This window comes from Coregonus clupeaformis, chromosome 1 (assembly GCF_020615455.1).
Source record: "Coregonus clupeaformis isolate EN_2021a chromosome 1, ASM2061545v1, whole genome shotgun sequence".
Taxonomy (NCBI): Eukaryota; Metazoa; Chordata; class Actinopteri; order Salmoniformes; family Salmonidae; genus Coregonus; species Coregonus clupeaformis.
In genome coordinates, this window is record NC_059192.1 from 84,754,357 (window position 1) to 84,775,445 (window position 21,089).

The window sequence follows — 21,089 nt, forward strand, 5'->3', positions numbered from 1 at the left end:
GTGCAGCCAGACTTTTTTGCCATTCCTTTTGCCTCATCCCTCTCAACCATACACATTTTCAATTCCTCATCAATCCACTGGGATTTAACAGTTTTTAGTCCTTTACTTAATGGGTGCATGCTTATTAGTAACTGGAATAAGCAATTTCATAAATGTGTCAAGTGTCTGTTTGCTCCTCATTACACACCACGGACCAACATATATTCTTTACATCAACAACATAGGAATCACTACAAAACGTATTGTATGACCTCTTATACACAATATTAGGCCCAGCCTTTGGAACTTTGGTTTTCCTAGATATGGCTACTATATTGTGATCACTACATCCAATGGATTTGGATACTGCTTTCAAACAAATCTCTGCAGCATTAGTAAAGATATGAGCAATACATGTTGATGATTTAATTCCTGTACTGTTTGTAACCACCCTGGTAGGTTGACGGATTACCTGAACCAGGTTGCAGGCACTGGTTACAGTTTGAAGCTTTCTCTTCAGTGGGCAGCCTGATGACAGCCAGTCAATATTAAAATCACCCAGAAAGTATACCTCTCTATTGATATCACATACATTATCAAGCATTTCACACACATTATCCAGATACTGACTGTTAGCACTTGGTGGTCTATAGCAGCTTCCCACCAGAATTGGCTTTAGGTGAGGCAGATGAACCTGTAGCCATATTACTTCAACAGTATTTAACATGAAATCCTCTCTAATCTTCACAGGAATGTGGTTCTGTATATGCACAGCAACACCTCCACCATTGGCATTTTTATATTTTCTGTAAATGTTATAACCTTGTATTGCTACCACTGTATCATCAAAGGTATTATCTAAGTGAGTTTTAGAGATAGTCAGAATATGAATGTCATCTGTTACTAGCAAATTATTGATTTAATGAACCTTGTTTCTTAAGCTACATATGTTAATGTGGGCTTACTTGTTTTTATTGCTTTACTGGGAAGCTTAGCAGCAGTAGATGTGCTCATGTTCTTTATGTTAGTGCACAGTGAGCTGCACACAGTGGACTGCCTCCTCGGGTACATCGGCTCAGTGCCAACAGTATAAATCTGGTTCTGCACACAATAGCTGTAGGATCAGCGGTGGCATTCAGGGCAGTTAGAGGGACATAAATTAGGTTACTTATATTGTGACTACCGACGCCCCTGATGTAATGTACATTTGCTGAAGCATTTTGACAACTCTGCGTCACAATGGTAGGGATTAGCTGAGCTAGGCTTGGGTCATTGCTAAGTCATTGTCTCAACGCAGCCTTATAATGCTGTGAAAGGATCCAGGAACCCAAATGATTTGGGTAGATCCCATCCTCCTTATAAAACGTGTTTTGTTTCCAAAAGGTATCGAAATTGTTAACAAAAGTTACACCCATTGAGCTGCAATAATCACGTAGCCAGTTGTGAAGAGCAAGAATCCTACTAAAGCGTTCAATGCCACGATTCAGAGAGGGCACAGGGCCAGATATTATGGGTTTTTTGTTAGTGTTTAGCAGAGAGTCAATCAGCTCTTTAAAATCCAGTTTCAACTGTTCAGAGCTGCCCTTCATAATGTCATTAAAACCCACATGGACCACGATAGAATCGATTTCCATGTCCTTACATAGTACATTCGGGAGCAGCTTAGTAATGTCATTTACTCGAGCACCAGGAACGGTCACATTTCTTACCATGGAGCTGCCCAAAATCACAGCTGGCGAGAAGGACGAGGAAATTCGCCCACTCCCACGCTTCGCAGGATGCAGGCCTCTGACAGATGGAGAAGCCCCGTTCGATCCAGAGCAGGGACTGGAAGGTTGCCGACGTCGACTTCGAAATCGTAGTAGTAGGCACTTCGGCCGCAGACACAGGCACCCCCAGCTACGAAGGTGCAGGAAGATCAGGCTCCAGAACGGCGAAACTATTCGTTATTTGTATCCGCTCCAGGCCTCTCGTTGGGAGTGTAGACTGCTTTGCGGGAGGTCGCTGTCTTCGGCTTCCACGGCTCGTGACATGCGACCATCGTTGATTGCCTTTCTGCTCATGCTGTGCTCCTTCGATGGCGCTATCAGATGGTGGAGCTCCGGGCAACACCGGCCAGTCGGATAACGACAAATGACAAGGCGGAGATGTATCCAACAAGCGCAAATGCCGTCCAGCCACCAGCGTAGAAAATGTAAACATTCCACTCTGCGTTTTCCACAGTTTCTTACGTAGGCTGGCTACTTGCGTGCTCAAGGAAGCCACCTCAAGCCTATAATCCTTGGCAAGTAAACAATTGCCGCATTGGAACTCTGAGTGATTCGATTTGTCCCGAAACAAAGCGTAATAGATACAGCTCCTACAGCACTGGAACCGTTCATTTAGTTCTCCAGACAAAGAGGGCTCCATTGCAAAACTCATCAGGTACCAACTTCGTTAGCTTGATGGCTAGAAGCTTAGCATCTCTGTTAAGCAGGCTTCAACCTGTCTCTTGATGGCTAGCAGCTTAGCTAGGTTAGCGGCTCTTTCAAGCAGACTTAAACCTGTTAGTTAAGCGAGATTTCGGGACAAGAGATAGTGGTCCTAGCTGGTAAAAGCTAACCGTGATGCGGAATCCATGCAAAAACACGTTCGCTATTTATGTTTAACAAAGATTGGTTATGTTTTAGGTAAAATAACAAACCAAGCGTTTCCAGCATACGGTGTTCAGCAGCACAGTAGGAATACAGACAGTACACAACTATTGCCCATAAAAGTCTAATAGCGTTTTAGTCATTCTCTTACAGACAATACAGCTTGCTGGCTTACAGGTTATTTTTGGAGTTCTACGTGGGGGAAGCTAGGCAGAGGGCATCGAATCCCCTTGCCTGCTTGTGTTGTTGGGGCCATTCAAACAATTTATCCCTCACATGATGGACAGTCTGTTGGATACAAAGAAGTTGATGACACAAGGGAAGATGTGAAAGTTCCCATAACAACAATCTGCCCTTTGTATGAAAGTGATTCCGAACACCTCACTGCACCACCCAAACACACCATATGCAAGTTCTCACTTAGTAGAACTGTAGTGTTTAATATAGGCGATAGTAGTATATTTTTCTTCTACTGTATATATGTCATACATTGCCGTAACTGTTCCAGCATACTGCTGTGTGAACTCATTTCGGTCACCAGAGCAAATTCACTTTGTCTTGAATACAAGCCATGATATAGCAAGATGGAGCCGACAGACATGGCAGCTCTGCTTCTACCACCCGGTTACTCAACCCTGCACCTTAGAGGCTGTTACCCTATGTACATAGACATGGAATCACTGGTCACTTGAATAATGGAACAGTAGTCACTTTAAAAATGTTTACATACTGCTTTACCCATTTCATATGTATATACTGTATTCTACTGTATTTTAGTCAATGCCACTCTGACATTGCTTGTCCTAATATTTATATACAGTGCATTCGGAAAGGATTCAGACCCCTTTACTTTTTCCACATTTTGTTACTTTACAGCCTTATTTTAAAATTGATTAAATATTTTTTTCCTCATCAATCTACACACTACCCCAAAATAACAAAGCGAAAACAGGTTTTTAGATTATTATTATTTTTAACAGAAATACCTTATTTACATAAGTATTCAGACCCTTTGCAATGAGACTTGATTTTGAGCTCAGGTGCATCCTGTTTCCATTGATCATCCTTGAGCTGTTTCTACAACTTGATTGGAGTCCACCTGTGGTAAATTAAATTGATTGGACATGATTTGGAAAGGAACACACCTGTCTATATAAGGTCCCACAGTTGACAGTGCATGTCACAGCAAAAACCAAGCCATGAGGTTGAAGGAATTGTCCGTAGAGCACCGAGACAGGATTGTGTCGAGGCCCAGATCTGGGGAAGGGTACCAAAACATGTCTTCAGTATTGAAGGTCCCCGAGAACACAGTGGCCTCCATCATTCTTATATGGAAGAAGTTTGGAACCACCAAGACTCTGCCAAACTGAGCAATCGGGGAAGAAGGGCCTTGGTCAGGGAGGTGACCAAGAACCCAATGGTCTCTCTGATAGAGCTCCAGAGTTCCTCTGTGGAGATGGGAGAACCTTCCAGAAGGACAACCATCTCTGCAGCACTCCACCAGTGGCCAGACGGAAGCCACTCCTCAGAAAAGGCACATAACAGCCCGCTTGGAGTTTGCCAAAAGGCACCTAAAGGACTCAGACCATAAGAAACAAGACTCTCTGGTCTGATGAAACCAAGATTGAACTATTTGGCCTGAATGCCAAGCGTCACGTCTGGAGGAAACCTGGCACCATCCCTACGGTGAAGCATGGTGGTGGCAGGATCATGCTGTGGGGATGTTTTTCAGCGGCAGGGACTGGGAGACTAGTCAGGATCGAGGGAAAGATGAACGGAGCAAAGTACAGAGAGATCCTTGATGAAAATCTGCTCCAGAGCACTGAGGACCTCAGACTGGGGCAAAGGTTCACCTTCCAACAGGACAACGACCCTAGTCTGAGTGGCCCAGCCAGAGCCCGGACTTGAACCTGATCGAACATCTCTGGAGAGACCTGAAAATAGTTGTGCAGCGACGCTCCCCATCCAACCTGACAGAGCTTGAGAGGATCTGCAGAGAAGAATGGGAGAAACTCCCCAAATACAGGTGTGCCAAGCTTGTAGCATCATACCCAAGAAGACTTGAGGCTGTAATCGCTGCCAAAGGTGCTTCAAAAAAGTACTGAGTAAAGGGTCTGAATACTTGTCATATTTGTCATATTTCTGTTTTTAATTTTTTTATAAATGTGCAAAGAAAATCGACATCTGTGTTTGCTTTGTCATTATGGGGTATTGTGTGTAGATTGATGAGGGGGAAAAAGCGATTTAATCAATTTTAGAATAAGGTTGTAACGTAACAAAATGTGGAAAAAGTTAAGGGGTCTGAATACGTTCCGAATGCACTGTATTTCTTAATTCCATTCTTTTACTTTTAGATTTGTGTGTTGTGATTGTTAGATACTACTGCACTTTTGGAGCTAGAAACACAAGCATTTCGCTACACCCGCAATAACATCTGCTAAAATATGTGTGACCAATAAAATTGGATTTGATTTGTCTACTTATTTGCTACATTGACAGAGTAATGTGCTGTTTTATTGAAACATTTACTTGCCAACAAATGAAATTTGAGATGTTACACCAACTCCCTGCATCATTTGTTTTAGCAGTAAGATTGTAGCTAGTTACTTCCAAATACATTGAATGAATATCACATAAATTGATCCAGAAGTTGAAGTCAACACTTTATTGGTTTCTAATGCAGCTGGAATCATTTAGTACACTTGTAAAAAATATATATATACAGTGAGGGGAAAAAAGTATTTGATCCCCTGCTGATTTTGTACGTTTACCCACTGACAAAGAAATGATCAGTCTATAATTTTAATGGTAGGTTTATTTGAACAGTGAGAGACAGAATAACAACAAAAAAATCCTTAAAAACACATGTCAAAAATGTTATAAATTGATTTGCATTTTAATGAGGGAAATAAGTATTTGATCCCCTCTCAATCAGAAAGATTTCTGGCTCCCAGGTGTCTTTTATACAGGTAACGAGCTGAGATTAGGAGCACACTCTTAAAGGGAGTGCACCTAATCTCAGCTTGTTACCTGTATAAAAGACACCTGTCCACAGAAGCAATCAATCAGATTCCAAACTCTCCACCATGGCCAAGACCAAAGAGCTCTCCAAGGATGTCAGGGACAAGATTGTAGACCTACACAAGGCTGGAATGGGCTACAAGACCATCGCCAAGCAGCTTGGTGAGAAGGTGACAACAGTTGGTGCGATTATTCGCAAATGGAAGAAACACAAAAGACCTTTCAATCTCCCTCGGCCTGGGGCTCCATGCAAGATCTCACCTCTTGGAGTTGCAATGATCATGAGCACGGTGAGGAATCAGCCCAGAACTACACGTGAGGATCTTGTCAATGATCTCAAGGCAGCTGGGACCATAGTCACCAAGAAAAACTATTGGTAACACACTACGCCGTGAAGGACTGAAATCCTGCAGCGCCCGCAAGGTCCCCCTGCTCAAGAAAGCACATATACAGGGCAGTCTGAAGTTTGCCAATGAACATCTGAATGATTCAGAGGAGAACTGGGTGAAAGTGTTGTGGTCAGATGAGACCAAAATCGAGCTCTTTGGCATCAACTCAACTCGCCGTGTTTGGAGGAGGAGGAATGCTGCCTATGACCCCAAGAACAACATCCCCACCGTCAAACATGGAGGTGGAAACATTATGCTTTGGGGGTGTTTTTCCTGCTAAGGAGACAGGACAACTTCACCGCATCAAAGGGACGATGGACGGGCCCATGTACTGTCAAATCTTGGGTGAGAACCACCTTCCCTCAGCCAGGGCATTGAAAATGGGTCATGGATGGGTATTCCAGCATGACAATGACCCAAAACACACGGCCAAGGCAACAAAGGAGTGGCTCAAGAAGAAGCACATTAAGGTCCTGGAGTGGCGTAGCCAGTCTCCAGACCTTAATCCCATAGAAAATCTGTGGAGGGAGCTGAAGGTTCGAGTTGCACATCTCATTCAACTCATTAAGGGCTTCATGATTAGTTGACAAGTTGAATCAGGTGTGGTTGTCCAGGGTTAAAATACAAGTGTGTACTGTTGGGGGTGCTCTGTATTGTACTACAACATCAGTCTAACTGAATATGTATGAGGTGTTTGCAAAATGTTATTCAGCTGGTGAACCTCATCTTGTGTTGGGCAATGGCAACTGGTCTGGCAGAACTTCATGAGCTCCATGACCTTGGACTCATAGACACTCAGGCTCTTCCGAGTCAGATGATGTTGAGCTTGAACTTGTTCCCTGCGGAAAGGTTTCATCCAATGGGTCTAAAGAATCTACTACTGAAGCTGGTGTCAAGGTCATCATCAGCAGCAGTAGTAGGTGATTAGCCAACATTTTACTACTTTGTCCCCATCAATACACATTAAAACAAGGTACTATATCCACCCATCTCCCCTGTGTCAATAGATCATGCATACTAACCTTCACACACAATACCCACCCCCAACAGACACCAGTCAGTCACCCACACCATCCCATCCTTACTAATAACTCTGCTTTTCTCCAATTTAGACAATAAACTAAGCCTCCATACAGAGAAAACTACAGTAGAAGTTGTAGCCTAATTATAAACACACCAACTATGACAACAAGACACGGACCATGTTTATGCCTAGCTCCAGTATATTTATTTGCTCATCATGGAGTCATGGAAAGATTTAGCAAAGGTGACTTACAAGTCAGCTACACTACACACATTGCCATCAGCATTGTGTCAATGTGACGTTCTACCTACTACACCAGAAACCAACCGAAATCAACTTTATTAAATTTTTTTCCAAATGCACGCGTCAGTCATCGAGAATTGAACCTCGATTATTGAGCTTGGAGGCTGCTGTAGACAGGTTGGTTTTTAGCAACATATCCGACACGTGCGCTATCGGGCAAAACAGACAGGGTTGTCTTAGATTGTTGACATGTAAACTATATTTCGTCTCCAATGTTTATTGTCTCTCAAATACATCGTTACATTTGTTGTTAGCTAGCTAGCAAATGTTTGCCATATTAGCATAGATGTGACATCAGTCAAAACAAGACATGGTATCAAGAACAAGATAAAACTAGCTGAAACGAGTCACCTACGATTCCCCACATGGCAGCTTATTGTCATTGTTGCTAATCATCTGGCCATCCAAAATCACAATAACACGGACTTCTGCCCAACTTAAGCGAGCGCATCATTTTCGTGACGTTGTCAGTTAACCTATCTATTGGACGTGACGTAACGTGGGCAATATAGCAGCTTTCATTGATTTCAAAGGAAGCGTTCCCTCAATTGCTAATGGCAATGCCGGAAGCCCAATGGCTGGAGTGTGACAATAGTTCCTGGTGCTGAGCCTGATACCGTTGCGGATCTTGATGGGATCGGACTCCGTAAATAGAACACATAGGCCAGTCACGTTAACCTCTGTGGTAGTTAGTTAGCTAGCTAGCAAATGGTTAGATATGGTCCGGTAGGCTTTAGCTAACGTTATCTTGCAACGTTACAAATCACATTGTCAGATAGCAGCTGGCTAATTACATTGATTTGCCTTGGAATGTCTAGCCAGAGTATTATGAAAGCTAGCTAGCTAGCTAGATTTTGGTTTAGATAAACAAATGTAGTTCGCTAGCTAAGTTAGCTACATTACCTCTGCTCGACACCTTAGTAAGGTAATCAATGAAACGTTACCTCAGCAGTCTGTTCATGCTTGTAGTTTGCACATCCAGGTACTGAGCACCAATCCATGACTAAACTTTACAGTTGTTGTCGACACAAAAATAAATAGTGCCTCGCAAGCTGATGTACTATGAACGAGTGGGTGGTCCAGTGAGTAACGTTAGCTACCTGTTGACACCCATTCTCAGCTGGATCCACCTCGACAGGAGCGGTACTCTGTCCTGAAATTGCTATAAATTCTGGATATTGTGGTTTGCTGACAACCTTCTAGCCCGAAGTCCAGCGCGCCTTCGACTGTGCCCCAAAAGCATGCTCCCGTGGCAGAGTCGATATCCGCGCTTATAAACAGAGGGTCGTTACATAACTCCCTCCTTTCAAAGTGCGCGTCCTCGCGCTAGCCTACAACTCAACGTCTTACAGGAACGCGCTCACCGGCCAAGCACACGCACGTTCGTGGATGCAAGGTCCGATCACATTAATGGACATATACAGTGAAAGAGCAGCGGTGAAATGTCCCTTTACTGTGAAAGTCTTATGTAAAGAAAGTGTTTGGAGTCATTATTTCATGTTATGGAACCAACTTAATATCTTGATTGACAGGTTTTTAGATTGAATTGCTTGTAACACAATTGAAGAAATGTGGATAGGTAATTCCTAAGTGAAAATCAACTTGGTACAACTTTAAGAAAAAAAATTGGTTGTATGTGTATGTATGTGTATATATATATATATATATATATATATATATATATATATATATATATATATATATATATATATATATATATAATATTAGTTAGTATTTATGTTATTTATTAGGTTTAACCAAAGGGGAAAAGTAAGTTGCGTGTTGAAATAAATAGGTTGCAACTAGGTTTGTTAGTAATCAAATATAAAAGTCGGCATTGAATCATATATATTTGGTTTCAACAAATGTAGTTTTTTTCAAATGAGAAAACCTCACTCAAAACTAGTTGATGCAAACATTATTTTTGATTGATCCAGAATATTTTTTTACAGTGTACCCTCATTTTAACCCAGATCTTTACGCTGACTAACCTGAACAAATCCAACATTACACTAGCTCCTTAACCTTTACCTTAGCTTTCTAACTCTGACATTTACTGTACCTTACTCCTTTTCCTTAGCTAACCCGTTCGCTGTCTGTGGTCACGTTCTCCTACTCAGACATTGCATGCATCAATCCATGATTGCATGTCACATCATCGACTGTGCCGTCGGGCACCAGATTGCTATAACATATGATGTGGTTAGCTAATACGTAAAATACCTATCCAGGCATTGTAAGATCTGCCATGCGTCAGCAACCACATGAAAAAATACTACAGTTTACTATAGAATACTACAGCACTTACTATAGAATTCTATAGTAAACTGTAGTATATTGTAGAATACTATAATACACTCTGTAGTATCTCTCAATCATGTGTAGTACTTACTATAGAATTTTGTGGAATACTACAGTAAATACTATAGTATTATCCACACAAAAAAACACTGTAGCAAATACTACAATAATGTCCGGAAAAACACTACAGTCTGCAAAAACACTACACTTTTTTTATTATAGTAAATACTACAGTATTTAATTTGCATATACCCTGCCCATTCCCTTCCTCCATATTGCAATTTGTGCCACCCATAAGTGAGAAACCTACATGGCAAGTATAGACCATATTGTATTCCCTACAGGTTATAAAAAATAGCAGAAGCGCTGAATTATCTGTTCAGAGTCCAGTCCTACTTACAGGTTATGGAAAATGTGCTCTTTTAGTATTTTTCCAGTAGGTTTCCTGAAGGAGAAAGCCTCCACTTCTGTGTCAAAGATAATACAACACAAACACTATAGTAAATACTACAGTAATGCCTGGAAAAACACCACAGTAAATACTACAGTGTAGTACAGTCTGCAAAAACACTACATGAATTACTATATTATATACTACAGTTTTCTTTACTACAGTATTTATACAATAGTTAACTAAATACTACAGTAAATACTACAGTATCCGCAAAAACATTGCAGTGAATACTACAGTAAAGTATGCAAAAACACTACAGTGAATACTATAGTATTTATACCATAGTATACTTCTAGTATTTTTTAATGTGGGTTATCTTGACCACACAAGTTTATCTAAACAAGTCTGTTGATTTTATTGAAAGAAGACATTATAATAAATGTTCTTTCATCCAGAGAACTACCTCTACAATACATATGTATATTGTAGCATGTTTGTATTGAAACCATAACAACAGGTAACAGTCTTTTCTTATGTTTTTTTAAACCATACAAAATGTGCAATGAGCATCTATATTTATAGATTGTGATTATAAAACACATGTTATTACTCTGTGTGCAGACTTTGAGACACTGACGCGGGAGCTGTTCAAGCTGCAGTTTGAGGAGTCAGGGGTCGGAGGTCAAGGCTCAAGGTTCATGTCAGATGACCTCTCCAGTCTCCTAGAGTCACCCACCAACACGGTAGGAGATATTAATACTGTACACTTCAGCCTCAAGAGTTTTCTTCTGTAAATACGTCAAAGCTAATGTACTGTAGTTGGTTAGGTGCACATCAGACTGCAAAATTTGAAATGGGTATGATGATTTGCAGATCTGTCTTATCCTAACGCGGCAATGGGCAACTCTAGTCCTCGGGGCCTGATTGGTGACATACTTTTGCCCCAGCCGCAGCAAACACGCCTGACTCCAATAATCAACTAATCATGGTCTTTAGTTTAGAAGGCAATTCGTTTCATCAGGTGTGTTAGCTACTGCATATGTCTGGGGGAATGTGTGACACCAATCAGGCCCCCGAGGACTGGAGTTGCCCATCCCTGCGCTAACACAAAGAGTGTTTTTCTGATGTTGCATTGCTGTTTGCTGTAGTAAACATCTATGTGTAAAGTGTAGTAGTGGTTATGGATGTCTGCTTGAAGGTGTTTAATGTGTGTAGTAGTGTGATTGTACAATATATGTTTGCAGTAAAGCCCTCAGTAACACTCTATATTAGGGGTTTTCAATCCTCTCTTCTGGGACTCCCAGCTGTTCCATGTATTTGAACTGTTCCAGAGCTAGCACACCTGATTCAACTTGTCAACTACTGTAAGTATCAATACCATGTTAGGTGCATCAGGTGAGCTAGTTCAGAGCTACAACAAAATTGTGAAATGTCTAGGGGTCCCCGAGGATAAGTTTGAAAATCACTGGCCTATATGCATGTGTTCCTATGTTGTAGAGTGTGTGTGTGTGTGTGTGTGTGTGTGTGTGTGTGTGTGTGTGTGTGTGTGTGTGTGTGTAATACAGGCTGTAACTAAATCATTTAGTAACATGTTCCTTTAATTATGATGTTGTGTTCCTGTATTGATGCTATAAATGATGGTAATTCCTGTTTGATGTAAAGCCTTTGACAAGGTGTTAGTGACATGTTCCGGTGCGGTTGCTGTGATTGTGTGAAGTAGAGCCTTTATTCATGTCCCTCTGTCTTCCTGTCTCTCCGTATAATCCTTCACTGTCAAATCAGCCTTCAGTGTCAGATCTGTCTGTCTGTCTGTCTGTCTAATAATGTCCCTTTGTCCCTGTCGTCCTGTATCTATCAGCCTTCACTGTCTGACTCTGATGACCTGGAAGAGATGGAGAGACTGAGGAAAGACCACATCGAGGCTCTGAGAGAGATCAAGAAACTACAGGTACATACTGTATCACAGGAGTTAGAGAAATCAAACACTAGTAGGTCAGAAAACAGGAACATTTGTGTGTACAGTCGTGGTCAAAAGTTTTGAGAATGACACAATTATTGGTCTTCACAAAGTTCGCTGCTTCAGTGTTATGAGATATTTTTGTCAGATGTTACTATGGTATACTGAAGTATAATTACAAGCATTCCATAAGTGTCAAAGGCTTTTATTGACAATTACATTAAGTTTATGCAAAGAGTCAATATTTGCAGTGTTGACCCTTCTTTTTCAAGACCTCTGCAATCCGCCCTGGCATGCTGTCAATTAACTTCTGGGCCACATCCTGACTGATGGCAGCCCATTCTTGCATAATCAATGCTTGGAGTTTGTCAGAATTTGTGGGTTTTTGTTTGTCCACCCGCCTCTTGAGGATCGACCACAAGTTCTCAATGGGATTAAGGTCTGGGGAGTTTCCTGGCCATGGACCCAAAATGTCGATGTTTTGTTCCCCGAGCCACTTATTTATCACTTTTGCCTTATGGCAAGGTGCTCCATCATGCTGGAAAAGGCATTGGTCATCACCAAACTGTTCCTGGATGGTTGGGAGAAGTTGCTCTCGGAGGATGTGTTGGTACCATTCTTTATTCATGGCTGTGTTCTTAGGCAAAATTGTGAGTGAGCCCACTCCCTTGGCTGAGAAGCAATCCCACTCATGAATGGTCTCAGGATGCTTTACTGTTGGAATGACACAGGACTGATGGTAGCGCTCACCTTGTCTTCTCCGGACAAGTTGTTTTCCGGATCCCCCAAACAATCGGAAAGGGGATTCATCAGAGAAAATGACTTTACCCCAGTCCTCAGCACTCCAATCCCTGTACCTTTTTCAGAATATCAGTCTGTCCCTGATGTTTTTCCTGGAGAGAAGTGGCTTCTTTGCTGCCCTTCTTGGCACCAGGCCATCCTCCAAAAGTCTTCGCCTCACTGTGCGTGCAGATGCACTCACACCTGCCTGCTGCCATTGCTGAGCAAGCTCTGCACTGGTGGTGCCCCGATCCCGCAGCAGAATCAACTTTAGGAGACGGTCCTGGCGCTTGCTGGACTTTCTTGGGCGCCCTGCCGCCTTCTTCACAACAATTAAACCTCTCTCCTTGAAGTTCTTGATGATCCGATAAATGGTTGATTTAGGTGCAATCTTACTAGCAGCAATATCCTTTTTGTGCAAAGCAATGATGACGGCACGTGTTTCCTTGTAGGTAACAATGGTTAATAGAGGAAGAACAATGATTTCAAGAACCACCCTCCTTTTAAAGCTTCCAGTCTGTTATTCTAACTCAATCAGCATGACAGAGTGATCTCCAGCCTTGTCCTCGTCAACACTCTCACCTGTGTAAATGATAGAATCACTGACATGATGGCAGCTGGTCCTTTTGTGGCAGGGCTGAAATGCAGTGGAAATGTTTTTTGGGGAATAAGTTCATTTTCATGGCAAAGAGGGACTTTGCAGTTAATTGCAATTCATCTGATCACTCTTCATGACATTCTGGAGTATATGCAAACTGCCATCATAAAAACTGAGGCAGCAGACTTTGTGAAAATTAATATTTGTGTCATTCTCAAAACCTTTGACCACGACTGTAGAGAATATATATAATTTTCTTCCTGTGTCTCTACATTCTCCAGGAGCAGTTGGCAGAGTCAGAGAGACTTCACCTGCAGATGCAGGAAGAACTGAACAGGGTCAAACAGGTGATTTTAGTATAGTTTATCTGACCTTACACATACAGTGGGGAGAACAAGTATTTGATACACTGCCGATTTTGCAGGTTTTCCTACTTACAAAGCATGTAGAGGTCTGTAATTTTTATCATAGGTACACTTCAACAGTGAGAGATGGAATCTAAAACCAAAATCCAGAATATCACATTGTATGATTTTTTAAGTAATTAATTTGCATTTTATTGCATGACATAAGTATTTGATCACCTACCAACCAGTAAGAATTCCGGCTCTCACAGACCTGTTAGTTTTTCTTTAAGAAGCCCTCCTGTTCTCCACTCATTACCTGTATTAACTGCACCTGTTTGAACTCGTTACCTGTATAAAAGACACCTGTCCACACACTCAAAACAGACTCCAACCTCTCTACAATGGCCAAGACCAGAGAGCTGTGTAAGGACATCAGGGATAAAATTGTAGACCTGCACAAGGCTGGGATGGGCTACAGGACAATAGGCAAGCAGCTTGGTGAGAAGGCAACAACTGTTGGCGCAATTATTAGAAAATGGAAGAAGTTCAAGATGACGGTCAATCACCCTCGGTCTGGGGCTCCATGCAAGATCTCACCTCGTGGGGCATCAATGATCATGAGGAAGGTGAGGGATCAGCCCAGAACTACACGGCAGGACCTGGTCAATGACCTGAAGAGAGCTGGGACCACAGTCTCAAAGAAAACCATTAGTAACACACTACGCCGTCATGGATTAAAATCCTGCAGCGCACGCAAGGTCCCCCTGCTCAAGCCAGCGCATGTCCAGGCCCGTCTGAAGTTTGCCAATGACCATCTAGATGATCCAGAGGAGGAATGGGAGAAGGTCATGTGGTCTGATGAGACAAAAATAGAGCTTTTTGGTCAAAACTCCACTCGCTGTGTTTGGAGGAAGAAGAAGGATGAGTACAACCCCAAGAACACCATCCCAACCGTGAAGCATGGAGTTGGAAACATCATTCTTTGGGGATGCTTTTCTGCAAAGGGGACAGGACGACTGCAGGATGAGGGGAGGATGGATGGGGCCATGTATCGTGAGATCTTGGCCAACAACCTTCTTCCCTCAGTAAGAGCATTGAAGATGGGTCGTGGCTGGGTCTTCTAGCATGACAATGACCCGAAACACATAGCCAGGGCAACTAAGGAGTGGCTCCGTAAGAAGCATCTCAAGGTCCTGGAGTGGCCTAGCCAGTCTCCAGACCTGAACCCAATAGAAAATATTTGGAGGGAGCTGAAAGTCCGTATTGCCCTGCGACAGCCCCGAAACCTGAAGGATCTGGAGAAGGTCTGTATGGAGGAGTGGGCCAAAATCCCTGCTGCAGTGTGTGCAAACCTGGTCAAGACCTACAGGAAACGTATGATCTCTGTAATTGCAAACAAAGGTTTCTGTACCAAATATTAAGTTCTGCTTTTCTGATGTATCAAATACTTATGTCATGCAATAAAATGCAAATTAATTACTTAAAAATCATACAATGTGATTTTCTGGATTTTTGTTTTAGATTCCGTCTCTCACAGTTGAAGTGTACCGATGATAAAAATTACAGACCTCTACATGCTTTGTAAGTAGGAAAACCTGCAAAATCGGCAGTGTATCAAATACTTGTTCTCCCCACTGTACATCTGAAGCATACTTACTGGAAGTTAGCTGGTTTTGTTTCGATTTTTTGGGGGGTGCCTAGTTGTTTGCCCATTCACCAGAGGGAGCTCTGCACAAGCATGCACACTTACAGTGAGGGAAAAAAGTTTTGATCCCCTGCTGATTTTGTACGTTTGCCCACTGACAAAGACATGATCAGTCTATAATTTTAATGGTAGGTTTATTTGAACAGTGAGAGACAGAATAACAACAACAAAATCCAGAAAAACGCATGTCAAAAATGTTATAAATTGATTTGCATTTTAATGAGGGAAATAAGTATTTGACCCCTCTGCAAAACATGACTTAGTACTTGGTGGCAAATCCCTTGATGGCAATCACAGAGGTCAGACGTTTCTTGTAGTTGGCCACCAGGTTTGCACACATCTCAGGAAGGATTTTGTCCCACTCCTCTTTGCAGATCTTCTCCAAGTCATTAAGGTTTCGAGGCTGATGTTTGGCAACTCGAACCTTCAGCTCCCTCCACAGATTTTCTATGGGATTAAGGTCTGGAGACTGGCTACGCCACTTCAGGACCTTAATGTGCTTCTTCTTGAGCCACTCCTTTGTTGCCTTGGCCGTGTGTTTTGGGTCATTGTCATGCTGGAATACCCATCCATGACCCATTTTCAATGCCCTGGCTGAGGGAAGGAGGTTCTCTCCCAAGATTTGACGGTACATGGCCCCGTCCATCGTCCCTTTGATGCGGTGAAGTTGTCCTGTCCCCTTAGCAGAAAAACACCCCCAAATCATAATGTTTCCACCTCCATGTTTGACGGTGGGGATGTTGTTCTTGGGGTCATAGGCAGCATTCCTCCTCCTCCAAACAGGGCGAGTTGAGTTGATGCCAAAGAGCTCGATTTTGGTCTCCTCTGACCACAACACTTTCACCCAGTTCTCCTCTGAATCATTCAGATGTTCATTGGCAAACTTCAGACGGCCCTGTATATGTGCTTTTTTGAGCAGGGGGACCTTGCGGGCGCTGCAGGATTTCAGTCCTTCACGGCGTAGTGTGTTACCAATTGTTTTCTTGGTGACTATGGTCCCAGCTGCCTTGAGATCATTGACAAGATCCTCCCGTGTAGTTCTGGGCTGATTCCTCACCGTTCTCATGATCATTGCAACTCCACGAGGTGAGATCTTGCATGGAGCCCCAGGCCGAGGGAGATTGACAGTTCATTTGTGTTTCTTCCATTTGCGAATAATCACACCAACTGTTGTCACCTTCTCACCAAGCTGCTTGGCGATGGTCTTGTAGCCCATCCAGCCTTGTGTAGGTCTACAATCTTGTCCCTGACATCCTTGGAGAGCTCTTTGGTCTTGGCCATGGTGGAGAGTTTGGAATCTGATTGATTGATTGCTTCTGTGGACAGGTCTCTTTTATTCAGGTAACAAGCTGAGATTAGGAGCACTTCCTTTAAGAGTGTGCTCCTAGTCTCAGCTTGTTACCTGTATAAAAGACACCTGGGAGCCAGAAATCTTTCTGATTGAGAGGGGGTCAAATACTTATTTCCCTCATTAAAATGCAAATCAATTTATAACATTTTTGACATGTGTTTTTCTGGATTTTTTTGTTGTTATTCTGTCTCTCACTGTTCAAATAAACTTACCATTAAATATATAGACTGGTTATTTATTTGTCAGTGGGCAAATGTACAAAATCAGCAGGGGATCAAATACTTTTTTCTCTCACTGTACATGCATGCGTTTTATTCTGAAGGGTTCTGAGTCTTGGTGTTTATGAAGATGCAGAGAACAAACCAGACACTTGAGTCCACATTAGGCTGCTGAGGGGAGGACGGCTCATAATAATGGCTGAAACAGAGCAAATGGAATGGCATCAAACACCTGCAAACCATGTGTTTGATGTATTTGATACCATTCCACTGATTCCGCTCCAGTCATTACCACAAGCCCGTTCTCCCCAATTAAGGTGCCACCAACCTCCTGTGCTTGAGTCCAACTCAAGATTTGTTAACGACCGGTCGTGAAGAGGTAGCATACGACTAACATACAATCTTCGAAATACATGTACAGTGGCTTGCGAAAGTATTCACCCGCCTTGGCATTATTCCTATTTTGTTGCCTTACAACCTGGAATTAAAGTGGATTGTTTTTGGGGGTTTGTATCATTTGATTTACACAACATGCCTACCTCTTTGAAGATGCAAAATATTTTTTATTGTGAAACAAACAAGAAATAAGACAAAAACACAGAAAACTTGAGCGTGCATAACTATTAACCCCCCTAAAGTCAATACTTTGTAGAGCCACCTTTTGCAGCAGTTACAGCTGCAAGTATCTTGGGGTATGTCTCTATAAGCTTGGCACATCTAGCCACTGGGATTTTTGCCCATTCTTCAAGGCAAAACGGCTCCAGCTCCTTCAAGTTGGATGGGTTCCGTTGGTGTACAGCAATCTTTAAGTCATACCACGGATTCTCAATTGGATTGAGGTCTGGGCTTTGACTAGGCCATTCCAAGACATTTCAACATTTATATTTAAGTCATTTAGCAGACGCTCTTATCCAGAGTGACTTACAAATTGGTGCGTTCAACTTAGGATAGCCAGTGGGACAACCACATCTTGATCACAGTAAGTACACTTCTTCAAACAAGCAGCTGTGAGCAAAGTCAGTGCAATCAGGGACAACTACATCTCGATCACAATAAGTAAATTTCTTTAAACAAGTCAGTGCTAGCAGGTGAAATAAGTCAGGTGTTAGTTTACACAAGACAGTGGTAGTAAAGGGGGGGTAGAAGGATTACTATTCCAGGTATTCCTTAAAGAGGTAGGGTTTCAAGTGTCTCCGGAAGGTGGTCAGTGACTCCGCTGTCCTGGCGTCGTGGGGGAGCTTGTTCCACCATTGGGGTGCCAGAGCAGCGAATAGATTTGACTGGGCTGAGCGGGAGCTGTGCTTCCATAGAGGTAGGGGGGCTAGCAGGCCAGATGTGGATGAACGTAGTGCCCTCGTTTGGGTGTAGGGTCTGATCAGAGCCTGAAGGTAAGGAGGTGCCGTTCCCCTCTCAGCTCCGTAGGCAAGCACCATGGTTTTGTAGTAGATCCAAGCTTCAACTGGAAGCCAGTGGAGTGTGTGGAGGAGTGGGGTGATGTGAGAGAACTTGGGAAGGTTGAACACCAGACGGGCAGCAGCGTTCTGGATAAGTTGCAGGGGTTTAATGGCACATGCAGGGAGCCCAGCCAACAGCGAGTTGCAGTAATCCAGACGGGAGATGACAAGTGCCTGGATTAGGACCTGTGCCGCTTTCTGTGTAAGGTAGGGTCGTACTCTGCGAATGTTGTAGAGCATGAACCTGCAGGATCGGGTCACCACTTTGATGTTAGCAGAGAACGACAGGGTGTTGTCTAGGGTCACGCCAAGGTTCTTTGCACTCTGGGAGGAGGACACAATGGAGTTGTCAACCGTGATGGCAAGATCATGCAGCGGGCAGTCCTTCCCCGGGAGGAAGATCAGCTCCGTCTTGCCGAGGTTCAGCTTGAGGTGGTGATCCGACATCCACACTGATATGTCTGCCAGACATGCAGAGATGCGATTCGCCACCTGGTTATCAGAAGGGAGAAAGGAGAAAATTAATTGTGTGTCGTCTGCATAGCAATGATAGGAGAGACCATGTGAGGATATGACAGAGCCAAGGGACTTAGTGTATAGAGAGAATAGGAGAGGGCCTAGAACTGAGCCCTGGGGGACACCAGTGGTGAGAGCATGTGGTGCGGAGACAGATTCTCGCCATGCCACCTGGTAGGAGCGACCTGTCAGGTAGGACGCAATCCAAGAGTGAGCAGGGCCGGAGATGCCCAACTCGGAGAGGGTGGAGAGGAGGATCTGATGGTTCACAGTTTCAAAGGCAGCAGATAGGTCTAGAATAATAAGAGCAGAGGAGAGAGAGTTAGCTTTAGCAGTGCGGAGAGCCTCCGTGACACAGAGAAGAGCAGTCTCAGTTGAATGACCAGTCTTGAAACCTGACTGGTTAGGATCAAGAAGGTCATTCTGAGAGAGATAGCAGGAGAGTTGGCTAGAGACGGCACGCTCAAGAGTTTTGGAGAGAAAAGAAAGAAGGGAACTGGTCTTTAGTTGTTGACATCGGAGGGATCGAGTGTAGGTTTTTTGAGGAGGGGTGCAACTCTCGCCCTCTTGAAGACGGAAGGGACATAGCCAGCGGTCAAGGATGAGTTGATGAGCGAGGTGAGGTAAGGGAGATGGTCTCCGGAAATGGTCTGGAGAAGAGAGGAGGGGTTAGGGTCAAGCGGGCAGGTTGTTGGGCGGCCAGCCATCACAAGTCGCAAGATTTCATCTGGAGAGAGAGGGGAGAAAGAAGTCAAAGCATAGGGTAGGGCAGTGTGAGCAGGACCAGCGGTGTCATTTTACTTAATAAATGAGGATCGGATGTCGTCAACCTTCTTTTCAAAATGGTTGACGAAGTCATCCACAGTGAGGGAGGAGGGAGGGGGAGGAGGATTCAGCAGGGAGGAGAAGGTGGCAAAGACCTTCCTAGGGTTAGAGGCAGAGGCTTCACATTTAGAGTGGTAGAAAGTGGCTTTAGCAGCAGAAACAGAGGAAGAAAAAGTAGAGAGGAGGGAGTGAAAAGATGACAGGTCCGCAGGGAGTCTATTTTTCCTCCATTTCCGCTCGGCTGCCCGGAGCCCTGTTCTGTGAGCTCGCAATGAGTCATCAAGCCACGGAGCAGGAGTGGAGGACCGAGCCGGCCGGGAGGATAGAGGACATAGAGAGTCAAAAGATGCAGAAAGGGAAGATAGGAGGGTCGAGGAGGCAGAATCAGGAGACCGGAGGAAGAAGGATTTAGCAGAGGGTAGAGATGATAGGATGGAAGAGGAGAGAGTAGCGGGAGAGAGAGAGAGCGAAGGTTGCGACGCACATTACCATCTGAGTAGGGGCAGAGTGAGTAGTGTTGGAGGAGAGCGAGAGAGAAAAGGATACAAAGTAGTGGTCGTAGACTTGGAGGGGAGTTGCAGTGAGGTTAGTAGATGAACAGCATCTAGTAAAGATGAGGTCAAGCTTATTGCCTGCCTTGTGAGTAGGGGGGGACGGTGAGAGGGTGAGGTCAAAAGAGGAAAGGAGTGGAAAGAAGGAGGCAGAGATAAATGAGTTGAAGGCAGACATTAGCAGGTTAAAGTCACCCAGAACTGTGAGGGGTGAGCCATCCTCAGGAAAGGAACTTATCAAGACATCAAGCTCATTGATGAACTCTCCAAGGGAACCTGGAGGGCGATAAATGACAAGGATGTTAAGCTTGAATGGGCTAGTGACTGTGACAGCATGGAATTCAAATGAGGAGATAGACAGATGGGTCAGGGGGAAAAGAGAGAATGTCCACTTGGGAGAGATGAGGATTCCTGTGCCACCGCCGCGCTGACCAGATGCTCTCGGGGTATTCGAGAACACATGATCAGACGAGGAAAGAGCAGTAGGAGTAGCAGTGTTTTCTGTGGTAATCCATGTTTCCTTCAGCGCCAAGAAGTCGAGAGACTGGAGGGTAGCATAGGCTGAGATGAACTCTGCCTTGTTGGCCGCAGAACGGCAGTTCCAGAGGCTGCCGGAGACCTGGAACTCCACGTGGGTCGTGCGTGCAGGGACCACCAGATTAGAGTGGTAGCAGCCACGCGGTGTGAAGCGTTTGTATGGCCTGTGCAGAGAGGAGAGAACAGGGATAGACAGACACATAGTT

At 43.7% G+C, this 21,089-nt stretch overlaps 1 protein-coding gene and 1 non-coding gene across 2 annotated transcripts in view; both read left to right on the forward strand.

Moving 5' to 3' along the window:
* The window catches only part of LOC121568083 (syntaxin-binding protein 4-like), a 70,653-nt gene that overhangs the window by 11,838 nt on the left and 37,726 nt on the right, over positions 1–21,089 (forward strand). Inside the window, exons 9-11 of the mRNA XM_041878699.2 lie at positions 10,666–10,787; positions 11,903–11,992; positions 13,661–13,726. Of these exons, the coding sequence (XP_041734633.2) occupies positions 10,666–10,787; positions 11,903–11,992; positions 13,661–13,726 (278 nt within the window). The remainder of the gene's footprint in view (positions 1–10,665; positions 10,788–11,902; positions 11,993–13,660; positions 13,727–21,089) is intronic.
* LOC121585123 lies at positions 10,061–10,113 on the forward strand. Its single transcript, XR_006003798.1, has one exon. It is a non-coding gene; the product is annotated as a U7 small nuclear RNA (small nuclear RNA).